At 38.8% G+C, this 24,659-nt stretch overlaps 2 protein-coding genes across 3 annotated transcripts; one reads left to right on the top strand and one right to left on the bottom strand.

The window, feature by feature from the left end:
* Nucleotides 1-220: 220 nt before the first annotated feature.
* gal (galanin/GMAP prepropeptide) lies at nucleotides 221-7,690 on the bottom strand. Of its 2 annotated transcripts, XM_031564316.1 has the most exons (11): nucleotides 7,596-7,690; nucleotides 6,045-6,160; nucleotides 5,789-5,881; nucleotides 4,782-4,874; nucleotides 3,888-3,993; nucleotides 3,711-3,791; nucleotides 3,516-3,570; nucleotides 3,013-3,084; nucleotides 2,017-2,103; nucleotides 671-742; nucleotides 221-499 (listed from the first exon to the last, which is right to left on the bottom strand). In XM_031564316.1, exons 6-11 carry the CDS (start codon nucleotides 3,789-3,791, stop codon nucleotides 438-440), a joined length of 429 nt encoding a protein of 142 aa, XP_031420176.1. In that variant the 5' UTR covers nucleotides 3,888-3,993; nucleotides 4,782-4,874; nucleotides 5,789-5,881; nucleotides 6,045-6,160; nucleotides 7,596-7,690; the 3' UTR covers nucleotides 221-437. The 2 variants fall into 2 exon arrangements, with proteins under 2 accessions (XP_031420176.1, XP_031420177.1); XM_031564317.1 differs by lacking the exon at nucleotides 3,013-3,084.
* On the top strand, nucleotides 7,279-24,161 carry LOC105911274 (sodium/hydrogen exchanger 10-like). The gene is made up of 28 exons (XM_031564314.2): nucleotides 7,279-7,422; nucleotides 8,444-8,588; nucleotides 9,322-9,422; nucleotides 9,524-9,652; nucleotides 9,836-10,001; nucleotides 10,098-10,214; nucleotides 10,436-10,597; nucleotides 10,678-10,777; nucleotides 10,935-11,075; nucleotides 12,133-12,304; nucleotides 12,461-12,542; nucleotides 12,728-12,909; nucleotides 13,170-13,310; nucleotides 13,619-13,716; nucleotides 15,080-15,199; nucleotides 15,279-15,468; nucleotides 15,602-15,790; nucleotides 16,024-16,173; nucleotides 16,754-16,805; nucleotides 17,699-17,847; nucleotides 17,987-18,112; nucleotides 18,282-18,380; nucleotides 21,547-21,699; nucleotides 21,868-22,005; nucleotides 22,859-23,047; nucleotides 23,550-23,700; nucleotides 23,873-23,907; nucleotides 24,010-24,161. Exons 2-28 carry the CDS (start codon nucleotides 8,480-8,482, stop codon nucleotides 24,100-24,102), a joined length of 3,534 nt encoding a protein of 1,177 aa, XP_031420174.2. The 5' UTR covers nucleotides 7,279-7,422; nucleotides 8,444-8,479; the 3' UTR covers nucleotides 24,103-24,161.
* Nucleotides 24,162-24,659: the final 498 nt, after the last annotated feature.

Here is a 24,659-nt window from a genome sequence, read left to right as displayed (position 1 = left end):
CACCAAAATGCATCCATTTTTTTCACATGTCAGTTATTATTATTCAGACCTTTCATTATTGAAGGTCTAGAAGCTATTTAGATTTTTCAGGGAACACCTGATGTAATAGCTATTATTTCTATCCTTACAAACCTTCAGTGTGTGACTTCACCATGTCCCTACTTCAAAAAGCTGAATATCAAGGTCTCAGGGCGGTATGGTTGAAAAATAAGACAGAGGATGAAAGCCATTAAAGAATTTATTTATCTTTTTTTTTTACACCTTCTCCAACTCACACAGCCATGGTTGTTAGAAGAGTGAAAAATTGCCACAGGGTGGCAGGAGAAACAGATGGAACAGAAATGTTTTGCTTAATTTGTGAATTTAAAGCCCAAACTGAAAAGGGCAAAGCCAAAGGTCCTAAGTGAGTAAATAGAAGAGTAGAAGCTCGTCACAAGCTATGGCTGACCCATCTCTTCTGATGTGAGTGACGATTGCAAGCTGTCAAGAGCCCCAATTTCTAAAGAATTGATAACATGAAACAGAAATAATGTTTCCATTAGAACTTACATCCTTTGTTTTCGCACTAACATAATGGTTAATATCTGAAAGTACAAAACATGCAATAATCTTCAGAAAGGCTACTCAATAATAACTGACAGCAAAGATATTTTAAGGGTATTATTCTTACCTTTCAATTTTAGATAAGAAAGGAAGTCGATTAAGGTGTGAATGACGTCTTCATCAGCTATTCTCAAAGCCCCTGTAAAGGGACAAAATAGGGTGTTTCACAAATCATTTATTTTTTTATGAGTGTAATGTTTCCCTTCAAACCACAAAACATTACATAATATTTGTAGCAGTCCTGACATAACATTAACTACTGCATACTTTATAGTACCATTAGGACTGCAACATACACTGGGTTCATGTGAAATGATAATTCATCATTAGGAAACCTACTTTGCAATTAAGTTTGCGGCGGAATACTGTTGTGCTGTTTAAGGAAGAAATAAAACCGGCCTACTTTGGGCTACTTGAGTATCCGCAGCATCGGCATTTCTGGAATTGATTATTGCCTAAAAATCAATCTGTTTAATATTTTTCTCAAAAATTAAGGCTATTTCCTGCCAAGAAATTGGCAAAAAACTGAAAATATCTTACAAAGGTGAGCACAGCATCCTTCACACAACAGTACAAACTGGCTTTAACTAGCCCCGGTAAGAAACTATGCAGGTGGTCGCATCATTGCATTGCAGTGCGGTGGTCGCATCATTGCAGTGAAGAGGCTTGGGAATGCTGGTCTAGGTAGAGTTTCAAAGAAAAAGCCAAATCCCAGACTGGCAAATGAAAGGATTAGATTCAAATGGGCAAAAGGTAACTTGGTGGAAGATGATTGAAAATATGTTATAGTCAGACAAATCTGAGTTTGCATCACAGAGAAGAAACGTGGTGAGGTGCAGAACAAGTGGAAACCTGCCAGAGGAGTCCTTGACACCATCTCTCAAGCAAGAAAATGTGATAGTCTTGGGGTGCTTTCGTGCTAGTAAATTATGTAATTTTTACAGAGTAAAATTAATCTTTAACATAGAAAGCTATAACTCATTTTCACCATAACTCCATCGCTATGTTATAACCAGTAGACGCCACTTGACTGGAGCCAATTTCATCCTACAACAAGACAGACCCAAAGCATTGCTCCAAATTATGTAAGACCCATTCAGTGCAGAAGCAGTCAAGCTGTAATGCAGAGAATTGCTGCAAATGGGGAATTCTTTGATGAAAGCACATTTTCAAGCACAAAATTGTTATTTCAAGCATAAATGATTATTTTTAACTTTGTCAATGTCTTGATTACATTTTCAATTAATGTTGCACCTTATTTGATGTATAAAATGTGAATTTTCCTGGAAAAGATGTCATTTTCTGGTGTTTGAACATTTATGTATATAAATAAACACTATATAAATGTGAACTTTCTTTTTACTAGTTCACTTTTAAGTGTACAATCTCATGGCTGGATGAACATGGCCTTACCTGATTTGAAATCATCCTCCAACGGCATGTCCCTCTTTCCTGCCAGGCCGTGCTTGTCACTCAGTGATCTGTGACTGTCAATTGCATCTGAACAGCAAGGCAGAAAAAAACACTTGAAAGCTTATAAAGTCAAACCATCCCCTCCTAGTGACATTACCAAACTGTAAAGCTCTCACCCCCAACACACACATGCTCACACACCCATCCACTCACAATCATGGCGATTCACACACTGCTGCCTTGTTTGAAAGTCACGGATCTGTCTCTGGCTAACTGGGAATGGGAATTTATTTTAATGACTTCTTTAGAGTGTTCAGAGCAACCTGCAGGGCTTGAGTCATGGAATTGCTTTTCACATACTATCACCACTGCAATGAATGGCAACATAGACAAAATCACACTGATAAAACAAGAGCAACCTCCTTAAAAGACTGAGTGAAAAGAATGAAATGCCAAGAAAAGTGAATGGACAAAGTAAAAATAGGATCAAAATGATCTCCTTCTACTGACCATCTCTGAGCACATTTCCCTTTTTTATAGTTGAGTATGCCATGATTTCAAAGGTCAGGAGAAAACAGCCAATCATTTAATTTCCTGGATACTTAATTGTCCTTAAAAAAATGTGACATCTCTTTCACTGTCGTGGTCTTGACAATTATTTGAAGAGGATTCAAGCTGTTCCCAACCTTTTGAGTGCCATGTCAATATGTTGGCTATTGCAATTACCTAAAAACATCTCTTGAACAGATTACATAACAGCATGGCATTATTACTTTTTTGTCAAGACATGAAACAAGATTAATTTATGAATTCGGCTGTCACTTTGAAATAAAATATGACATAATATTTATGATGTGGATGACATTTGCTTCAGCATCTAAAAATGAAGGTTGTGAGGAAAGGACTGATACGACAAATAGTGAAAAGGTCCAACACAGAGATGCGCCACAGAGCAATTCCTTCCTTGACTTCAATGACCTGCAGGAGCTATCTTACATTGACCAAGCAGTTCTTCTCTCCCCCTTGCACTGGGAGAATCCTTTATCTGTATTAGGTGATCAATACGACCTGAAACACAGGGATGATGGTATTTTACCCGAGCCATGTTTAGTCTTATGGGCACCGAAGTGTCATCATGGGACAGGATATTAGCCTACAGGTAGCCTACCTTTGAGAGTACTCCACAAGGCAAACATCATACACTCGCATGTTACAAATTGACTATAGAAAGTGTTGTCTGGCCCTAGGCCAAATAAACTGATAGTCATATCACCAGAATGAAAACTGGCAGTGAGCCAGGTTTCATGGGCTCTCCAATTTCTGGGTGGGAAGATCAGTCACCATTATTTTAACAGATTATCAATTTCAATATCCAAGCCATAGACAATGGGCTGTATCACTGTAACTTCGAGCGCACCAAAACCGGCAAGGAAATGCATGCAATTAGAGTGCTACCGCGTTGCTGAATAAGAGAAAGGGGAAAAAAGACAATCACTCACGAGGACCCAAGAGGTATCCTGCACTGTTCAGGGTCCATCCTCGCTTCTCTTTCGCCTGTGATTTGAGAGAAAATGCATTCTAAAAGTTTTTTTTCATCGGCTAAACTCATGCCAGCAAAGACCCAAAGCCGTCATTTATTTAATTGTAATTGTTAAGTGTTTCATTTATGCATTTAAAGCAATAAGGCAACCTACCGCAATTACAAATCCAATTGTCTCCGTGAGGATTGCGCAAAAAATGAGAGATACACAAACGCTGGAAATACACTTCTGCATCTAAAAACACAGAGATAGACGTGGGGAAACCTGTGATTACATCATAAATTAATTTAGTTTGAAATGCCTTTAGAATTCAGAAGTAAGGGTACTTACCTTGCATACACTTTTCTTGTGCTGTATTTCTTGAAGTCTATTTAAGCCTGACCTTTATTGTAGGACCGTTTCAGAACCTCAAAACGGTGAGACTGCCGCTCTCTGCCTTTCCAGAACCAAGAGTACAATATAATGCACTGATTGGGTGGCCTTTTATGTAGTTTCCCCAACACACGCACGCACACAGAAAAAAGCCTCCACTTTCGGGTCAGGGCGGACGCGCGCATCCACGCAGTGCCATCAGCACAGTAACATGCATCACAGTAATACGATTGAAAAAGATTACGAATATAGTTCGCTGTACTCTAGTCGTCAATTTATCATGTGTGGCGAACGTGGAGCCTAATTAAAAAAAGACAAGGTTGAAAAATAGCCTTAGTAGACTGGGCATTTTAGTTAGTATTCACTTTCAGAATAAACACGGGCTAAAACACTACAGACTTCAATCGGACATCTTTTCAGAGGGGCACATTCTTAGGTCTTCAATAACTTCAATCCGACTACAAGCAAATATGGAAGTAGGGCCATTCAATACATTTTTGCGTAAATATGCAAGCACGGGAACTCACAACTTTCCTATGGCATTATATTCCTTAATTGCAGTTTGACTAACCAAATTTAATACAGAATTCTTATAATACAATATATTATACAATTTGTTTGCATTGGCTTAACACATCTTCACAACCTGCTTCACTGATACTGAAAGACAAAAAAAATAGCAAAAGTAAGTAGGCCTATAGTAGAAGTTTGAAACACTATGATAGCCACATATGTAAAGCCTACCTATATAGCCTATAAAGGTGTAGAAAAAGTTCATCCAAAAAGATGGACAGCATCATGATTGACTCATAAAAACTTGAAAGGTTCATTCAATGCTAAACAAACCCTTACCTCATATAACAATTCATGCACCTCACATATCCATCCTTTCTTAGAAACATCAAGCACCGAAGCCCTTGAATTCTGAAGCCGTTTCCTGAAGCACTGAAATTAAGATGTGAATTTTGGAAAAATCTTTATAATTTGTCTTGAATACTGTCACTGCCTCTAAATCACCATTGCACCAATACATTGATAATTAAATCAATTGTTATGCCTATATTCATTAAAACAAAATTGATAATGAGGCAGCAGTAACTGGTGGGCAATATGGGAGATTAAATGGGACAAAAAGTTTTTCCATGCAGTGCAAAAATGTTGAACTGAAAAACAGAATGTAGACTAACATTTCTGTCTTTGGTCAAATCAAAGTAGAGGCTATAGCCACAATATCTTTGCATAGGGGTGAAAATAACTAACCTTAGTGGCTGCTGTGAATGTACAGTCAAACTCATACTTTACTAAGAGATCTGTGTGCAGTATTGGATTGGTATGTTTTACAATATTTTAACTATATTCTGAGGTATTCAACACGGCATCTTTTTTGTTAATGGGGACTTGATTCCATGTATTATCACCCCCTGAGACACTTATCGAGAGACTACTGTAAGACAAAGCAATGTCTTCTCATTTTTTACTATACCTTAGTGCATATTTTCATAATCTGTTTTCTCCGATAAGCAACATGCTATATGTTTTATCTCAATTTGAATGAAAGGTCATCCCCTTCAGCTCATTCTTGACAGCTCTTATTCCCACCTAATAAATAATATCATGCAACTTGCCTCATCATAACTGACACCAGCTAAAGCTGCAAGAACCTTGGGTGTGACGACACCTGATTTTCTCTCAGCACGTGGCTTCCATCTCAAGATTGTGTTGCTTAACTCTTTATAATATTCAGAAGATCAGAACCCTATCTCATCCGATATACTACCCAACTCCCTGCTTAGGCCCTGGTCATCTTTTTTGTAATGCTGTTCAAGCATGCATGCCTACATGTGTAGTGAGACCATTACCGATGATTCAGAATGTGGCAGTCTGTCTGGTCTTCGATCAGCCAGAAAGGACAGTGACTCCTCTGCTGATTGTCTTTTGCTGCCTCCTTGTAGCTAGAATTCAATTAAATTCAAAATTCAAAAATTCTCTTACTCTACAGAGCAGCTACAGGATTGGCACCCACCCAATTCTTTCATTCAGATCTAATCCCCCCCCCCAATGAATTACACTGGCAGGAGATCGTAGTCTAGATTTAACCTAAATTTGGTAGCCTACCTCATTGATGAAATCAGAGACGCTTGGTGAAATGGCTTAGGATACCCAATTCTCTCTGATCAGGAGAAAATCTTGCAATGTTCAAGTCACTCAAAAGAACCTGTCTGAATTTAAACCTGGAAAATGGTGGGAAAAAAAGGTGGCAATAAACATCCTGAGATCCTGCCTGTCCTAATCCTGTGTGCAAATTCTATAGATTCTGTTATTTTTTCCTTTCCTGCCAATGATTTGTCAGGAAAATGGTTAAGTATAAATCAGAGTAAATCGCAATCAGGTTTCGACCCCCTTCTCACCTTGAACATGTTCTGTGGTTGGTGCAGAGATTATTGCTTGGTTTCTTACAACCAATGGGCCTCATTCTCGAACATTTTCTTAAGTGTCTTCCCAAATATCTTCTTAAGGACTTCGAAAGACCAACCTAAGAAAAGATCTCAGTCGGATTCATGAGCGCCTGGAAATGTGTTCTTGAACGCGCCAAAGTGTCCTTCTGTGCACTGATTCTTAAATTGAATGCCTGTTCTCATGCACCTGAATTATCGTAAAGAAACGCTGCGCCAGCTCCTTATAAGGGCATGTAACTGAAGAGACGTGCACAATCCACAGACTGCACAGGCAATGCAAAAACAACTTCAGACTGATCATGTCAAAGCGGAAAGCTAGCACCGGTCGAGTAAACGCTGATCTAACTTCACCGGTGCAGAGGTGGAGGTATTGTTGCAGAATGTAGATGTGTCCATTCTATTCCACTATGGCTATATCCACGCGATTGAGTTTAGTGCTGATTTATTCACTTACATTTGCAGCATTCGTGTGTAGTGCTTTTATTTATTTTTGGACATTACCATGCCTCGTAGAATCATGACTATAAATGTGAAACGTAATTGTTAATAATAAAAAATATTCTCGTATTTATTATTATTCTCGTATTTATTATTATTATTATTATTATTAAATCCGAGGATGTCTGTAGAATTGATGTGAACGCAATCGCCAACGATTTTTCACAAATTCAGCCCTTAAGAAAAATCTGGCCCATTTACGACTGCTATTTAGCGTTATTAAATTCTGTTCTAAGTTAAGAACCTATCCCAGATGAGAAAACTTTCATAAAAGCCAGATTTGTCCCGGAAATTTCTTCTGAACTTGTTCTTAACTGCGTTCCAGAATGAGGCCCAATGTGTGAAGTAACTATCTTACATCTGTGATTAGACCATAGATTTTAGAACACCGCCTCATTCCTCTCTGATTAGGCTAGTGATCTAAAATCTTTCATTAGACTTCATGTCAGTTAGCCATAGCTTTCGCCAACTTTATGGAAGTTCGCAAACAAAAGCCAAGACCAACAAAATGATTCATCACGAACCGTACGAATATTAATGTAAGTTTGTGACAGTATAAAAAATAGCGATTTTGTTTAGCAGTTAATCAGTGTAAGCCAGATATCATTAACGTAGCCGAGTTAGATAGCTAGGTAAAGTAGCTAATCATTAACGATAACTGCCGTCAGTTAGCAATTTGCTTGTCAGAGCGATTCCAAACCTGTAACCTTACCTGTCCGTGCCAGTATGTTCATCATCGTTGCTAGGTACATTGCCACTTCAGCTTTGCAACACCAAACAATTGTAGCTTATTATCAGCGTAACAACCTTTATGTGTAGAAGCTAACAAGCTATTTTTAACTAGCGATAACATTTTTATTGGGCATGTCATTAGTTTAACACTAACGTTAATGTATTCTAGCTAAAAGGTAAACTAGCTAACAGCTTAATTACAGCTAATAAGTAGCCAGCTAATTTGACCAAACGTCATGTCAACATTGTGGTTACTAATGCCATCTAGTTTCACTACAATTGATCGTTGTCAAGAAAAGCACATAAAGGCAAGATAGTTTAAGACACAGATATTATCATTCATTGTCATTTATCGAGTCCCTCCGGTTTTTCACGACACAACGGGAATTTATGTCATTTTTCACATTTTCCTATTTACCGCACAACATTGCAGGAGTTGCAGAAAATAAGCCTTTACCCCCAAATGGTTATAAAAGGTAAATTATGCACAGTCTGTGTCAACCACTGGCATTGCTTCATGTCCACTCGTTGGATGTCAGGTGTGTGATGGATTGACGACCATGGTGAAGTTAACCAGGGCACAGTAACACAAAACCAAAAAAACATAAAAATACTAATACCAAAAATATTGACACAGCTAATCTGATTAAGTTATTTTCTAGTAAATGTGGAGTTTAAGTGAGAAACAAAAATCGCATTTAGAAATCCTGGAGGGACTGGTTTTTAGAGTAACAATATTAAGGTGAAGTTGTAACCTTGTCATTAAGATGCAGCAGTGGGGTCTCAATTGGTTAACGTTATATTTGGTCTGTTTTTGTGTTGCACCAGACTGAAGTATCAAGGTGAAGGTGAAGTATCCTGAAAATGGACAACATTGCTCGCAACTCCTCTGGAGACACAGGATGGGGTATCCTCTATCAACACCAGCAGCCAGGAATTATACTGACTATATTTGGAGCATGTCTATTTGGAGGTTAGTGAGCTTGAACCATATCCTTGCTTTACTAGAGGACATATTTGCCAAATTGATTAATTTAAGTAAATAGTTGTTAAAAGTATTTGTATCTTGTTTAGAAAAACTCAATAGAGGTAAATATTATAATTCAGAGCTTATAGTTGAAGGTCATTGAAACAGGCTGTATCGTCACCAAAGAATCTGTAGGCCTGCCCTATAAGCTACATTTTGTTTTTAAACCGACAGTTAATAAAATTATATAAAAAGGGCTTGTGGTTAAGATAATTAAGAATGTCTATGCTTAATTGTTTTTCTGCAACTTTCTAGAAATAGGTATTTATGAAAGTGTAAATGCAACAAGTATGCTATATTTTTCAATACTTTGGAAAATTACTACCTTAGGAGTTTAAAGAGTTTAAAGCCGTGAATGAAAACATTCTGTTGTGTGAGAATAATGACCTTCTAACTTGTTTTGATGGTATGGGCATAGTTGACAAAAGAAAAGAAAACAAAGGTCAAAGGCACCTGTTTCACTCACAGTAGACTATAAGGTTGTCGTTGCTCACATTCCTTTACACTCATTCAATAATTATTTCTAAAAAGACTCTGGAAATAATAAATGGGACATTTTCTCAGTGAAACTAGGGTGAGCAGAAACATTCAGGCCTGTTACAATCATAGCATGTTTGTAATAGTTTCTTACTTTATTTCATATTTATATTTATTATGTTATATTTATTCTGCCATACAGCTATTGTAAGGACACTTCTGAAATCCCTGATGTTGCCATACACAGTTATAATGGCCGTTTGTGGAACTGTGATGGGATTATTAAGTTTTCACTATCCAAAGGTATGGAAGATTTCTCTGGAAAACACAGAATTGATTAAATACACTTAGTACATGCTAAAATGTATCATAATGCATGAGATAACTTTAATAATACTTCTCAGGTTGATGCCTACACCAATGAAATTGCCAACATCAACCCCCAACTACTGATTCACACATTCATGCCAGTGCTCATATTCAGTTGTGCCTTTGAAATAGAAAATCACGTCTTCTGGAAGTTCCTTCCACAGGTAAAAAAAAAAGTTTTTTTGTATGTGTGTACGCTAAATATATTCCAGAGATATTGTGACATAATTTATTCTGTTTCTATACTCTCATGCTGATTTGGGGTGGGATTGGCATCACAAATATTGACATTTTCCCCTCGAGAAATATGTGCATGCAATATCAGTTTTTCTCTTGTTATTTACCAGGTTCTATTGCTAGCAATACCAGGATTTCTCATAAATACATCATTGATAGCATTGTTGGTTGTCAAAGTCTTTTCTTACAATTGGGACTGGTATACTGGTATGATGTTTGGAGCGATTGTCAGCACAACTGATCCTTTCATGTCATCAGCTTTGTTGAGAAGCCTGGGTAAGCACTATAAATCCTTTGTACCCAATTTTTTACATCATTGTTATAAAATGAAATGCTGAATGAGTAATATTCCCTCTTGCCTTGTCTCCACAGGAACTGCGAAAGCATTACCTCTTCTAATTGAGGGAGAGTCACTGTTCAGTGATGGTGCCTCTTACATCGTATTTGATGCCTTTAAAGATTTTGCCACAGATCTGAAACCCTTTGATGGTATGGGTCACTTTTACCATACTGACTCAGTGGTAATTGAGAGTATTTTGTAAATGTCAACTGCAGTGTGACAATGTCACAAATATCTATTATTTCTTAACGAATACATTTTAAATAGTAGAACAAAGTTCATATTAACAGCTCTAAATACATAGACGGCATAGTGTTATTTGATTCCACAGAATTTCCTTCAACTTATGGAAGTTTGTTTTATCCTTCAGCATCACAGTTTGCAGTTAAGATGATCCTGCAGATTGTGGGAAGCCCTCTTTTAGGCATCATCATGGCTAAGTGTGTGATGTTTTGGCTGTCATATATCTTTAATGATGGACTGATAGAAATCACCATTACCTTGGCAACTGCATACATCACCTTTTATATTGGTAAGAAACATGCATGTTTTTGTTAGATTGATGGTGAAGTCTATTGTTCAGTTTCTTAGTATCTTTGTGATTTTAATTAGCTCAATGGATGGGAATGTCAGGAGTCATTGCTGTGCTCATGGTTGGACTGCTTTTGGACATTGTCAACTTTAGTCCTGAAGTTGAAGTATTTCTCATACGGTGGGTTCAACCTAGCATATTTTGATAGTATAATCTCACAGCGATACAAAACAGAGTCACATACGACCAGAGCCTTAAATTGCCATCACTTATTATACATGTAATTGCTTTGGTGTTTGTAAAAGAAGAATTTGTATTTTCTGTTTGCTTTCATCAGATTCTGGGAAATGTTGACATACCTGGCCAACACACTTATTTTCTTCATCGTTGGCATAGTAATTTCCAGAGCATTTCAGCATTTGACCCTGAATGATTTCTTCAACATCATTGTTCTTTACTTTGCAGTGTACATAATAAGGTAAGGCAGAAGTGGTCTTGTCTTTTGTTACATCTGGGGGGTATTCGTCGTACGTGGTTTAGTGACAAACCTGGATAAGTTAACTCAGAGTAAGTGGTAAACCTCCTAATAAAAGAACCCCCATTGGTTCATTCTCCTAGCAAAACAACGTCAGAGGGCTCTTCTATTAGGAGGTTTACCACTTACTCTGAGTTAAGTTATCCAGGTTTGTCACTAAACCACGTACGAAGAAAGCAGTTTTTAATAGTGAACTACTAAAACTTGTAAATATGCAGTGGTCAGTGAAATATTCATGGTCAGTCAAACCTGCATTTGATAGATGCCTACCTGCAGCCCTAGATCTTTATATTGCTGATATCAGGAGTTGAGCATGAATCTGAAGAAAAAATCCACTGTTAAAAAACGAATAATTCCCTTTGCAATTGATTTTAGATTAAATGTTGTTTGTCTGTGCATTCCTTCTATTTTTCCAAGTTTGGAGCCTAGTTGATTATGCTGCCATGTATAGTTGCACATTATTCTTACTTGTGGATAGATGATCAGAAATAGCCTGTTTGGCACTAAACTTGATGGTGAATGTGCCTTGTGTGTCTCAGAGAAATCGGCAACACAAACCCTGAAGTGTGAGTAAATTGGGGTGTTGTTACCATCTTGTTGGTTTTATTTATTTTATGAGTGGTTACATTGGGACTGGTTTGGGACTGAGGGTACTGGCTCTAAAAAGCTGACCAAGAACTGCAGTAGAAAAAGGAGTGAGTCTGTGTTTAAGCAGGCCTGATGCTTATTGCGTAAGTGCACATGCCACTCAACTCCTTGTGCAGGCACTGGTGTGGTCTCGCTTGACTCCTGTGGCATGTCTGGTCTTCAGTCAGCCAAAGAAGGCATGTCACTCCACTTGTGGATGGAGAGTTCATTACTCTCCACTTGGCCTGGAATCACTGGAAAAAAAATGTTGATAGCTGTTTCAGACCAAAACTCTTTTGCCTTGGCTGTTGACATAAACCACAACATCATCCAAATCTAATTTCAAGTTTTCCCAATTTTTATATTCCCCCAGGTTAATCGCCATTGTTGTGCTCTCACCTCTGTTGGTCCGCATTGGCTATGGCTTCAAATGGCAGTGGGCATCAGTCTGTGTATGGGGAGGAACTAAAGGAGCATTCTGCTTGAGTCTCACACTCATGGCTTTCCAGGAAGAAGGATTGGAGAAAGCTCTTGTGCGAGATAAGGTGCTGAAAGTCACATCAAGGCTTTAACCTAATTCAGTGTGGACAGTAGTTATGACTTCACTGAGACATGCCAGAACTAAAAAAATGCGTTTCTCTGTGTTAGTCTGTTTATGTGTATTAAGGCATACAAATAATACATTTATTGCACTATTTTAGGTTTTGCTTCTTTCCTCTGGTGTGGTGGTTCTCACCCTTCTGATCAATGCAACCAGTTTGTCAAAGTTTTTGAATCTGCTAGGTAAGGCTTACAAATGTTTCCTGGAGTCATTTAATAAAACAATGAGCTGTGTCAGTGTTAAATACACGTGGGTTGGACTCAACATGGTCTGAATCTGTACTCGTCTAAATTGAAAGGGAAACTTGATTGGTAAGAACATTTATTTTTTTTTTTGTTGAGTAACCTTCCCAGTTTTGCCTCCTCAGGCCTCTGTGATGTCTCTCAGGCCAAACGCATGGCCATGTACAGTGCTGTGCAACGTGTGACTGAGAGCTCCCTGAACACTCTGAGCATGCTCAAAATTGACAGGTTCCTGGCAGATGCTAACTGGGAAATAGCCGAGCAGACAGTGCATGTTCAAGATCCGTACAAAACATCAGATGAAGAGGTCAGTGCTGTAGGGCCTGGTAGCCATGACTGAAATGAACATTACACAATGCTTTACTAAGCATTACTATTGTAGAATACAGCACTGGTATTAGTCTTAATAATCTTTTTCTCTAGTTCTAAATGGAGAGGTCAGTGGTAATTTAGTTCAAGCCTTAATCGGTATTTATAAGGGGCAAATATGGTGTTTGAGTTCTTGGCATTATAACATGTGCTTTACTAAAGAGAAGAGAATATTAAAGGGATTTTCCTACCCACCAGGTCAGCATTGAGGACTACTGCCCAACGGCTCGTGTGACTACGTGCCCAGACTGTGACAACGCCATCCCCTATGTTCCCTCTCACAGAGAGCGCGAAGACATGATGGAAGAAGCACGAATGCGAGTCCTGAAGGCCCAGAAGGTCATATCCCTCACTTTCACTTAAGGATATGGGCTTTCCCTCACACGGTCATTACATCCATCCTGATTGAGGAGTAGCCCATCTGGTTTAGTTGTTATGGAGACAGAAAAAAAAATCACAAAATTGTATAAACTCATCAGGATAGCCATAGATGAACATCTTAGAAAGGATGGATAACATAGATGTTTTACCTTCCAGCTGGCTGGATAACAAAGTTATAATCGACTCAGTGCTGGAAAAATGTTAAAGGAAGAGAATGCTGAATATCACATGTCTTAAATAGGGTCCCTGCTGTGTTTGTCTTTTAGACAAGCTATTGGAAGCAGTACAGCTCTGGAATGCTTAACCGGCAGGCTGCACGCACGTTGATTAACACTGCAGAGAACATGTCCGACCTCAAAGGAAAGTCAGTGCTTTTCATGCATTTTTCAAGTTGGAGGGACTAATCAGTCTCGACATTTATTTGTGATTCTTCAACCTGTGTTGTGACCAAAATATGATTTTATGTTCAAATGACAAGATATAGTTGTTATCATGATCGCTTTGATAAGCATTTTGGTCCATCTTTTATCAGTAATTATAGCCAGCCAAACTTGTTGTTCCTGCCCGCTGTACGAGTGTGGAGAACTCTTGGCCAGTGACCTCAGTAATCACTTCTAATCATGCATTCAAGTGTGTTATTTTAAGTACTCTTCAGTTCATGACTCACTTCCACAAGCCCGTAAGTGAGTTCAATTATAGAATTCAGATTTGTACCTTGTTTACGTACTGAGTAAATGGAGTTAATGAAGACAGTCATGTTTGAAGATGACGCAGGCTTATGCTCTATTACTTCCTTCACTTAAACTATTTTATGATAATTTCATGCTGCTTTTCACATCAACATTCAAACTTTTTCTGTATTTCAATACTGAAACTGTCTCTGCTTCCGTGCAACTTGTAATTGGGACAGAGAGCCTGTGACGCACAAACCAAGGTTTTCATGTTCCTCTTCACTTTGGTGGTGCCCTAAAACTAGGCATGCCATGAAGCAGATACCAGTATCGGGTACCGGGATGATACTGTGCTCATATACTCATACTCGTGGTACAGGAGGTAGAGAAGTCGGTTAGTAATCAGAAGGTTGCTAGTTCGATTCCCTGTCGAAGCGTCCTTGAGCAAGACACTGAACCCCTAATTGCTCCTGATGTGCAGTGTGCCATCAGTGTAAATGTAAAATGTGTATACATTGTAAGTCGCACATATGTAAGTCGCTTTGGATAAAAGCGTCTGCTAAATGACTAAATGTAAATGTAAAATGTAATGTAAATGTTTATTAATTCTCCAATATCACGAACAATTCATAGCAACATTATGTTAAACTTAAGGCTGCAGTCAGGTGTTCTGTCATTTTTCACAGCCCTATTATATTTGCTTACTGGAAGCAACTGGCAGCAGGATTTTATGACTTTTTTTCATCAGACTTGCCTACTAGAAACAGTTGGTTAGGAGAAATTGATAGAACACCAGCATAGCGCACTGGTGCGTCCCTACATAAAACAGCATGTCAACATTTGACAAACTGTGAACCATGGCAAGGGCAAAATGTGCTAACTTATTCAGTTTGCTCAACTCAACAGATAGAGCCGAAACTTGCTGACAAATTCTTAAATCTAAATATTAAGTAGCAAATGCTTTGATGGTATGTGTGATTTTACCAGGTACAAATAAACAACACTTACTATGTGGGCAGATTTTGTACTGAGCTATACGAATGCTACCTTTTTCAGGTTCATTACTGTCCAGGATGTGAAGAAGTATTGGGACCTGAAAGGTTTCTTTGTAATCCTGCTGAGAAAACTGGAAGACTGGCTGTACAATGTCAAAGTTGATAAACTGAAGCCACCAAGGTGAACGTTTGCAGACTGTAGTAACTGAAAGCAATTCTAAATCAAATGCACTTAAGGTTAACCGGTAGTTTTTTTGCAGGAATCTTTGGCTTAAAAGGAGTTACCAGGTGGTGTTCAGTCAACCTTTTGAATATTTCATGTATGTGGTGATTCTGCTCAACATATTTCCCATCGCCCTTGAGTTCACCCCTGAAGTTGGCCGTGAGTTGGAGCTAAAGGTCCTCAACTACATTTTCTGTGTGGTCTATGTTGTTGAAGCAGTTCTTAAGGTAGGAGATCAATAGTCTTCCTTATATGAACAAAATCAGTGATGATTAATAAACTCACTAATGGGAGTGTGATAACTGGTCTAATAACTGTTTTCAGCTAACCATCACTGAGGTATTTGATCATGTTCCACAGGCCCTGGCCATGAGAAGAGCTTATTTTTTCAATCACTGGAACCAGTTTGATTTTTTCATTATTGTGATGTCTGCTGTGGATATCTTCATAGAGTCCCATTTTGGCCTGGCAGAAATCAATATTCAGATGATCAAAATTGTCCGCGTGTTTAAAATGTTTCGACTGACCAGGGCATTGAGATTGGTGAAGGTATGTCATTTCCTACTGTAAAATCATGCTCCATACTGTTCTCCAGCCACTGATTGTAGCATATGTAAGATTTTTGGTAAAATACCTTTTTAGTGGTGCGTTTTATGCATTTTGTGATTTGGTTATGATCCATTACAAATGCAATTATGGCAGTTTTAGCATCTGTATGTAGGGTATTTAGCTCAATACAATAGTATTGCTTACTTTGTCACCTGACATTTTTAAATCTCCAGATAATGATACCCAAGTTGATAAAGGCGACCAATCGTCAGATAAGTAAACAGCTCAGCTTTGGGTATGACATTGGAAAAGGTTACGTCATTGGTGTGGAGGACATTAGCAAAATCATTGACCACATCTCTGATGACAAGAGCATCTCTGCGGTAAGTGGAAAATCAGACATAAAGCCATACAATGCCATTATCTTGATGAGTGCAGCACACTTGATGTCAAATTTAGGGTTTGTCCACTTGATAGTTTTTCTTTTTTTTTTTTAATTGAGACATTTAATTATGTCTTATACGTATTTGACATTGATAAGGAAGGTGTTTTTCAGATGAGCACAAATATTTTTTTAGCTTATTTAAAGTGAATTGGTTAAGGGTGTCATATATGTGAACTGAGTTCATAGTACTGAGAAGCTGTAACATAAGGAGTTTGTTTTGTGGTAGTGTATGTCGTTTTTTTAACACGTCAAGACACACGTTTGACACGTGCCATTTTTAGAATGTATTTCTATGGTTGTTTTTGAGCATTTATCCTTGATGTGCTTCACGGTAGAGTAAAGGGTGAATCATATCAGGCGGTTTGATCGTGATCCTCATTTTTTGTTGTATGTTCAAAGTAATATTACTTGCCTGTAATAATGGGCGGTAATAATGCAAGGCACTTATACCTTTAAATACTCCTGATGAAACCATAGGATGATTATAGCCAACATGTAACTTACCCTGTGTGTCTCAGGAACTGAAATCCATTCTGGAGAAGAACAGACAGGAAGGAGTCAGGGCGCTTGGTATGAATAGTAAAAATAGGCAAACCCCTTTTCACCTAGTGAATATAAAGAACTGTCCTCAATTGTCTTCCAATTTAGTTTCTGGTTAGCCAATAGAAAACATTTGGTCTAGCAGTGTTAAAGTGAATCAACTGTATGATGCTTTAATTCTGTTTAATCTCATAATTTCATACATGTGAACCATATGTGTGTTGGGTATCCGGTGGACCTAGCTACCTGGTTGTACGGGAAAGCAGGGACATAATGGCTCTAATCTTCTCACAGTGTCAGGTCGCACTAGTCTCCCGGCTTGCACAGCCTGATGTCTCTTTTTCACCCCGTCCTCGGCCTGGAAGAGGGAGACCTGTCTATGGTGTGCTTTTAGAGCAATATCCTCAGATACGGTCATCAAAGGAAATGGGACAGATCACAAAACATAGAAGATTATGTCTGCTGCAAGGGGCTGAAGGGTCTTAAGAAGAGAGGAAGAAGGGATGAATGGATGCACCAATCCATTGTCAATTGTCCCACCCCCCAAAAAAGAAAAAGCATCAACATAAAAGAACAGTCTTTCAAAAAAAAAAGATATCATAATGTCTGTTGAAAACAACATACAACAATGGTCCATACCAGATAGAGCTTCAATTCCAAGTAAAGTCCACTCTGTATGATTCACCTGATTAGCATTTAAATCACAGGCAGTGACAATGCATTATAAAAGACCTGAAAATACAATAACAAGATGGGAGTGGGATTAAAACAAGTTGATTCTGTCACTTTTGGGAAAAACAGCAAATCAGACCAGATTTTTTTTGAGGGGGATTAGGTTTAAGACTCACCAAATTCTACGTAGAGCCGCTCTGTAATCTTGTGAGGAAAGCAGATATCTTGAATTTGGCCTGTCCCTTTCCAAGGTTTCCTACAGAGAGACCATCCAGAGATTGCAATCTCCGTCAAGACCCGGCAGGCCATCCGGGCTGTGCTGAACAGTGAGAGGGACGCCATTCATTCCCTCATGTCAGGGGGCCTCCTGGATGACATAGAAGCATCAAAGCTCCAGAAGGTAGTCTAGGGTAAAAGATGCTGGAGCATGTTTGTCAGAGAAATGGAATGCCAGTCTCACTTGCGGTTGTGCTGTCTTCAGTGATTAATGGCTTTTTGATGTGTTTAAAAAGTGTCTAAGAATCTATGCATCTCTGCAGATGATCGAGATTAAGATGAAGCAACTCACCAAATTCCCACCGACCATATCAGCCCCGACAGCTGAGGAGCTCTTACAAAGTCTGCCATGGCTCTCCAAAGATGCTTCCAAGATCCACTTCTTTAAGGTAGAATTACAAAATGTTATGGAAAAGTGGAACTCATTTATTTAAAGCAATCCGACTGTGTGCTAGTGAAATAGGCATGAAACTGTAGTTCATAATCTTTTTAGACAGAGTTCAATCAATCAATCAATCAATCAATTATGTTAATCATTCTTTCATTCATACTTTTCAGAGAGTGGCACAGCTTCTGTTCTTTGACTATGGAGATACTATCATACGAGAAAATGATCCTCCGAGTGGAATACATTTGATTGTCTCAGGCATGGTCAAGGTATGTGGTTTGAGGAATGTAATTAATTTGGCCTTTTTAATTATAGCGCTAACTAACATCTACAAGCAATTACAGTGTTTGCGTCAAGACTCATGCTAATTAGGTTTTGTTAAGACAGAAATCGTAAATCAGACCTAATCCCACCAGCCTGTTCTCTGCTTTCTGTCTGCTTTAATGTGATGATCATTTTCTATGCTGTTGGAGGACCCTCAGCCCTTCATTGCCCCGCATGAAATGTAATTTCACAAACGCGTTTAAAACAGATCCGGTGTTGAAACACAACCCACATCACCTTAGCACTCTGAACGCACTGTATCACCCAGTGGCATTATTTCATTTGGACCGGAGTGAAACCAAGTGACAGGCAGGAAAAGAACATTGGATATCCAATAGTTCATAGCATCATGAGCGATGAGCGGCGTGACACACCCCTAGGAGTAGAAGTGCACAGAGACGTCATGATCCGTATCTGTATCTGTTTAACCAACAATGATCTGGGTCTGTTTCTGTAGTCAGATAGAAGAGCGGAGGTGGCCGTGGTTTAGACCAGAGGGCAAATGTTCTAACCTGATCTTCATTGGCGATGCAAGTGCCTTCAAAGCATCAAACTGATTTAATATTTGCGTACAATTAATTATGAAATATAGTTCCACAACCTCATGCTGTATGGTACTCATACATCTCTCTCTCTCATTTTTTATTTTTAATTTAAACTAAACTAAGTTTTATGAACTGTCTAGCACCCGCTCATGACACCTCCTCGGTGCAAGAGTCTGGGGTTTCCCTGAGAGATGGCTGGGAATGGTCAGCTCTCTGCCTGCTGCCTGCTGTGCGCTGACTCAGTGGGTGTGACCCCAGAATAAAGTGTACACTTTTTAATAATGTGTAGTAAATGAAATGACTAGTTAGTGAAATTGAAGTCCTATGTTGCAAACAGAACAGACATTTTTATCGTCATCCACAATGACGCACAGATAAGACAAGTCAATCATGGAGCTGATATTTTTTTTCCAGAATAATAACAAGCAACTTCGGGTTGAAGAAATATCTCTTTCCATCGCATTATTTGTGCTTACTCGAAAGACATTGGGATCCGGGCACATCACTACTTAAGAGATGGTGTGTGGCTGTGACTCATAGATAATAGAGGCCTATTTTTTTATTAATTTATATTAACGTAGATAAAATTCTTAGTGTGTGGACTTGTATTAAGTGTGATATGCATATCCCCCCCCCCCCCTCTATACATGACATAGAATCTTCCATTTCTATGCTTTTGGTTCAGCTTATGAAACAGCATGCATGAATATAATACGCAATCCACAGTGTTTTTTACATCTTGATCTAGATATTAATCAGCCTGCCTCTGAGAGACTCTGTAGATGAACACGAAGTATACAGCAAAGGCCTAAATATGTGCAAATTATACTTTATGTCCACCTTATAATGGAGCTTTAATATTAGCAATTTGAACACATTAAAGCGTGACAGTGCAATTATGTGTTATTTGGAAAGCTGGAGGATAATAGTCCTCTTACTCTCATGGTCTGATACATTTACCTACCATGTGATCTGGTTGTTAAATATCAGCTCCTCACATTGGCAAGAATGGGGACTTTGAAAAAGCCAGTCTTTGTTCTGTTATTTTTATGCTGAAGACCTCCTAAGATAGACACACTCTGTCTGAGTCTCCGAAATGGAGCATCACTATGGAATCCTGCAAAGACTGGTGCTCAGTTTTGAACATTAAGCCCCTCAGATGACCTCACAGGTTAGGGTGGCCGTAGCAGAAGGGGATGTGAGCACAAAGATCGAGTAGACTTTGCAACCATATACTTGCTACTGCATCTGTGTTTCCCAGAAATGGCAACATATTTTTTTTCTCTCAAGGCATGTTCCTCAGTGAAATAGGCCATTATATGATTTAACATGGGTAATACCCAACTACACACAGTGCCTCATCAAAGCCATGGTATTCCCTGTTAGCTGTAGGGACAATTCAGTACAGATTTCATGCAGGAGTGATTTTCACCACAACATGCTCAGTTTCTCAGTGGTGTGTTCCATGTTTTAAACCTATACGGTAGGAATAATGGGATGTTAGCTGAGATGGTTGTGGTGTGCTTACATGAAAGACATATGATTTTATACTTGATGCTGTACATCGTGTGTCAGATATTACCCATTAGCTATCTGATTTTGCTTTTCTACACAAAGCTTGCTGAAGAAGCAGAATAAATGCAACTAACCTTGATTCAATCTACTTCTACTTACACTAACAAAGCTTCATCTTCAAGTCTCTTTATTATGACATATTAATAGAGCTGTATTTTTAAGTACACAGTGAATTGAGTTAACCATAGCGTTAATGTAGCCTCTACATGTAGTTATACACATGCAAGTGCAAGATTATACAAAGGCATACATAGGCTTTCTTCAACTTTTTTTGTTAAGTAAAATGTTGAGACAGTCCTGTCAAGTGCAAGTTTTCCATATTCCAAAAGGACGTATTTCAGGGTTTTTGAAGATTTTCTTTAAGTGACCCATGGACTGCGTTAAGTCTATCTGAGGATCATTTTATTCTGGAATAGGTTAAAAACCACTGAATGACCCCTTTACGGTTAGGGGAAGGGTATGGGTCATCTTTAATACTACGAACTACAGGTCTGAGATTATCACAAAAGCTGGTCAACTGACTTGTTATCTGACCAGCAGATAATATAGATAAATGTAAGCATACAGCGAAAGATCTTTCACAAAGGCTGCATATTGTCTCTTGTCATTGAATTCAGCCCATGATATAGTCTTCCATGTATAAAGGGCACCCTCCCATCACTGTGATCCATCAAAGGCTGCTACCACTCTTTACCACTACATCTCAGTTGCATCTGATGGTAACCCAAGACAGGTTAAGTGAATGGGCTGAATGGAGAGGTGCCAAAAAGTCCAAAATGCTCTATGGCACTCTTTAAAATGCCTTCCTTTAAACATCTATGTTACGAAAACAAGAGGTTCCAACGCGTTCTGTCTATTGCCTTCTTTAGGGAGAGAGCATTCTCATTACCTCTGGTAGGCCATCAAACATCTTTTGGACATTATTGTACAGGTCTGAGCGAGCGGACATTGTTTTTGTCTCCTGAACGCAGTGTTTTGTTTCCCCTTTCAGATCAAAGGTCAGAGCCCAAACCTGGGAAGCAAGAAGCCAAAAGAGAAGAACAGCCAGACAGACTACAGGAGCTGTGGTACCATCCTGGGGGAGCTCAACTGCCTCACCCAGCAACCCATGGAGGTCACTGTCACCAGCGAGACTGCTACTCAGGTACGCCACACTCTCTGCACCACTGTCTCTTCTCGTATGTTTTCCGCGTGATTGCAAACGTTTCTTCAATTTGCTTTCTGGCAAAAAATGCAATTAGTCACGTTCAGTTCCGTTTTTCAAGCAGTCTGTGTTTGAATGTGGGACTGCCGTAACTGTCTTTCCTACCAGACTTGCTTAATTCCCATTGACTCCCTGCTTGAGGCCTTTGATGTCTTCCCTGAATTCCCCTCACTGGAGTATAAGATGTGGCACTCACTGGCTGTGAAGATCAGCACGGTCACCATTATGGAGCACATCATCTACCAGGTCAGAAAAACGTCTGCTTCTCAGCAGTCAGCCACTCCTGTGACCCATGGAGCAGATACTGTTTTCCTGAATGAATGCATAGTCTTGTTTGTCATTATTTATTTCATATTCACTTGAAGTGTTAATATTTTCAGCGTGTCTGTGAGTAGCACGGAACAAAGGCATTGTCCCTTACACCTGGGCTCAGGCAGGCACAGATAATACTATTTGGTCAACCTAACTTTTGTCAACGTGTAAAATGAGTATTGTACATTGAGAAAAAGAGTCCATGTAGAGGGAGTGGTATAATGGGAGCACCTGAACACTGTTGGGACCTATGGTTATTTGCTAACAGAGTTGTCTTCTTTTTGGTCCCTAAAACAGGCATGTTTGCAGAACTACACCAAACTGCATTCACAAAATTCTAAATAGTTTTTTTTTTCAGTTCAGTCATTAATTCAGTTCTTCTCATTGCTAAGCTAACATACCCTGAACTCCTGATAAGCTGTATCTCTGTAAATCACTGCAGGCTTAGGTCAGGACCATAGAACCTAACTATAATACATTATTTCAGAGTTATGCAACATGCTTGGATCTGTAGTTGCGTGGTTCTATTCATTTCTAACTTGGTATCAAAGTAACCGTTAATGCAAAATAACCATTAATAGTGTAAGGTCAAACAGCCTGAAACTACTCCCTAGCTGTAACTGCATTTCTAAAGAACGCCAGACAAGAATTTAATAAGGCCGTGGTATAAAATGTCACCTAATTTTTTATGTGATCTATGTCTCGTAAATAAAAGGAGCGTTATGTCACTTAAATAAAGTGTGGTGATGCAAAATACTCACATGAAGTGTCCATTGCTTCTGTAAAGGGATGGACTTACAGGACTATCTGTAATCATCTGGCCAAGGCCTACGTGGTGGACCTGGAGGTGAACCACAAACTAAACATCTATGACGGCACCATGGAAGATGTAGTGGTGGTGTATGGCAGTTGTGACGACATACAGTCACTTAGCTCCTACAATGCTCCTTCACTCATTAGTCAGAGCACTCACCAGGTCAGTACACACACTGGATGATAAGAAAGAATTGGCTTTTTTCCTGTTCAAAATCAACATTCTTAAATTGTACCAGAGCAATATAGAGGTGGAATAATGGCTAATGTGTTGATCACTTGAACACTTCTCTCCAAGCTTCGACATCCTCATCTTAGCTTTGCCATTTTCATGTTTCTAAATCGTCTGACATGTTGGCAGGATATTCATTTTTAATTATTATTTTTTTAAACAAAATTGCAGAATACATATTATTAGTGCCCATCACACACGTTTGAAGCATTTTTTTTGTAATTTTCATGTGTTGTGGCCATGATAACGGTTTGTCTTTTCCTGCATGTCTTGTTAGAGTGCCATCTACTGGGTAAAAAATGATGATGCAGAACATTCCATGTTTGCAGACTGAATACAAACTCACTCCTTATCTTTACTTGGCATCATTCAGCTGTACCTGCTTGAAACTTTCAGTACTTATCCATGTCCATTTTCTCTTGGTGGGTTTCAGATTGTGGGTACAGCCAACATGACAAAGCTACTGATTGTGCCTACTGCCTACACCGAGGCCAAAGACGACAGCAATGAGGCCAAAGAAAGCATCACTGAGCTGCAGAAGCTCGACAGCCTTCCTTGCCTCAGACATGCAGTCCAGAGAAGACGTAATGCATCACATCTTATCTCCACATGTGTGAACGTCACGCAGAGTTTCATTAATGACATATAGTAATATTGTTTAAAGTACAAAGGTATAAGCCCTTATTTGTGACTGACTGGCAGTATATTTATATATCAGTGAGTTGTTAACATCCTTATTTCACCTCTACTCAATAGATTCCAGGACCACTGGATCTGGAATGTTGAAGACCGTATGTGAAATGAATCTTGAAACTCTGAAATGACTCAATTCCATGTTGAATCTGATTGTAGTTCTTGACTTGAAGTGATCAATTTTGTGCTGATTTTTGTAGGTGCTGTCAGACGAGTCTGTCATGGGGAGAAGTAAGGAAAGCCTGAAAGTGGTGGAACAGAGCGCCCCTAGCACCGTGAGGATGGGACTTTGAAGCAATTTGTGTCTGCCCTTTCATGTTTTAAGACAATAAAGTTTGTAGCCTACTCACCATGTCGGTCTTACATCTGGGTAAGATGCATCCTAAACACAATATTGTATTTATCTGGAACCTACAAATTATATTCAACACAAGTTATTTGGTCTAAAGCTTATTTCAGTTTTTCAGTCTGGCTACTCCTGACAGTTACTGAAAAAATCCATATTTTGCACTTGTGATCATTAATGATAATTCCCAACAATAATAGAACCCAACTGCGTAGCAAGTTTCCCCTTCATCCAGCAAGTACCTGCCCAAACCAGTGCTGTATTATTGGCTGACCTTCACAACAGGTCAAATGTCAGATAGACTTAATCACTGATGTGGTTAATTGAAAAGATAATAGAAATTATTTTTTTCCTATTCTTTCTGGCACAGGTGCCCTTTTATTAAAAAAACAAAAGAAAAAAAACGTAAAAGAAAACAAGGTCAATGATTTATGCATGATTGAAGCATATCAGGAATTTCCATTACATTCCCAGAAAACTTTGCAGGGTGGAGGTTGACTTCAG

The sequence above is a fragment of the Clupea harengus genome, chromosome 3 (assembly GCF_900700415.2).
Source record: "Clupea harengus chromosome 3, Ch_v2.0.2, whole genome shotgun sequence".
NCBI lineage: Eukaryota > Metazoa > Chordata > Actinopteri > Clupeiformes > Clupeidae > Clupea > Clupea harengus.
The sequence above is the reverse complement of the archived record's forward strand: the minus strand, read 5'-3'. Positions and strand labels throughout refer to the sequence as shown.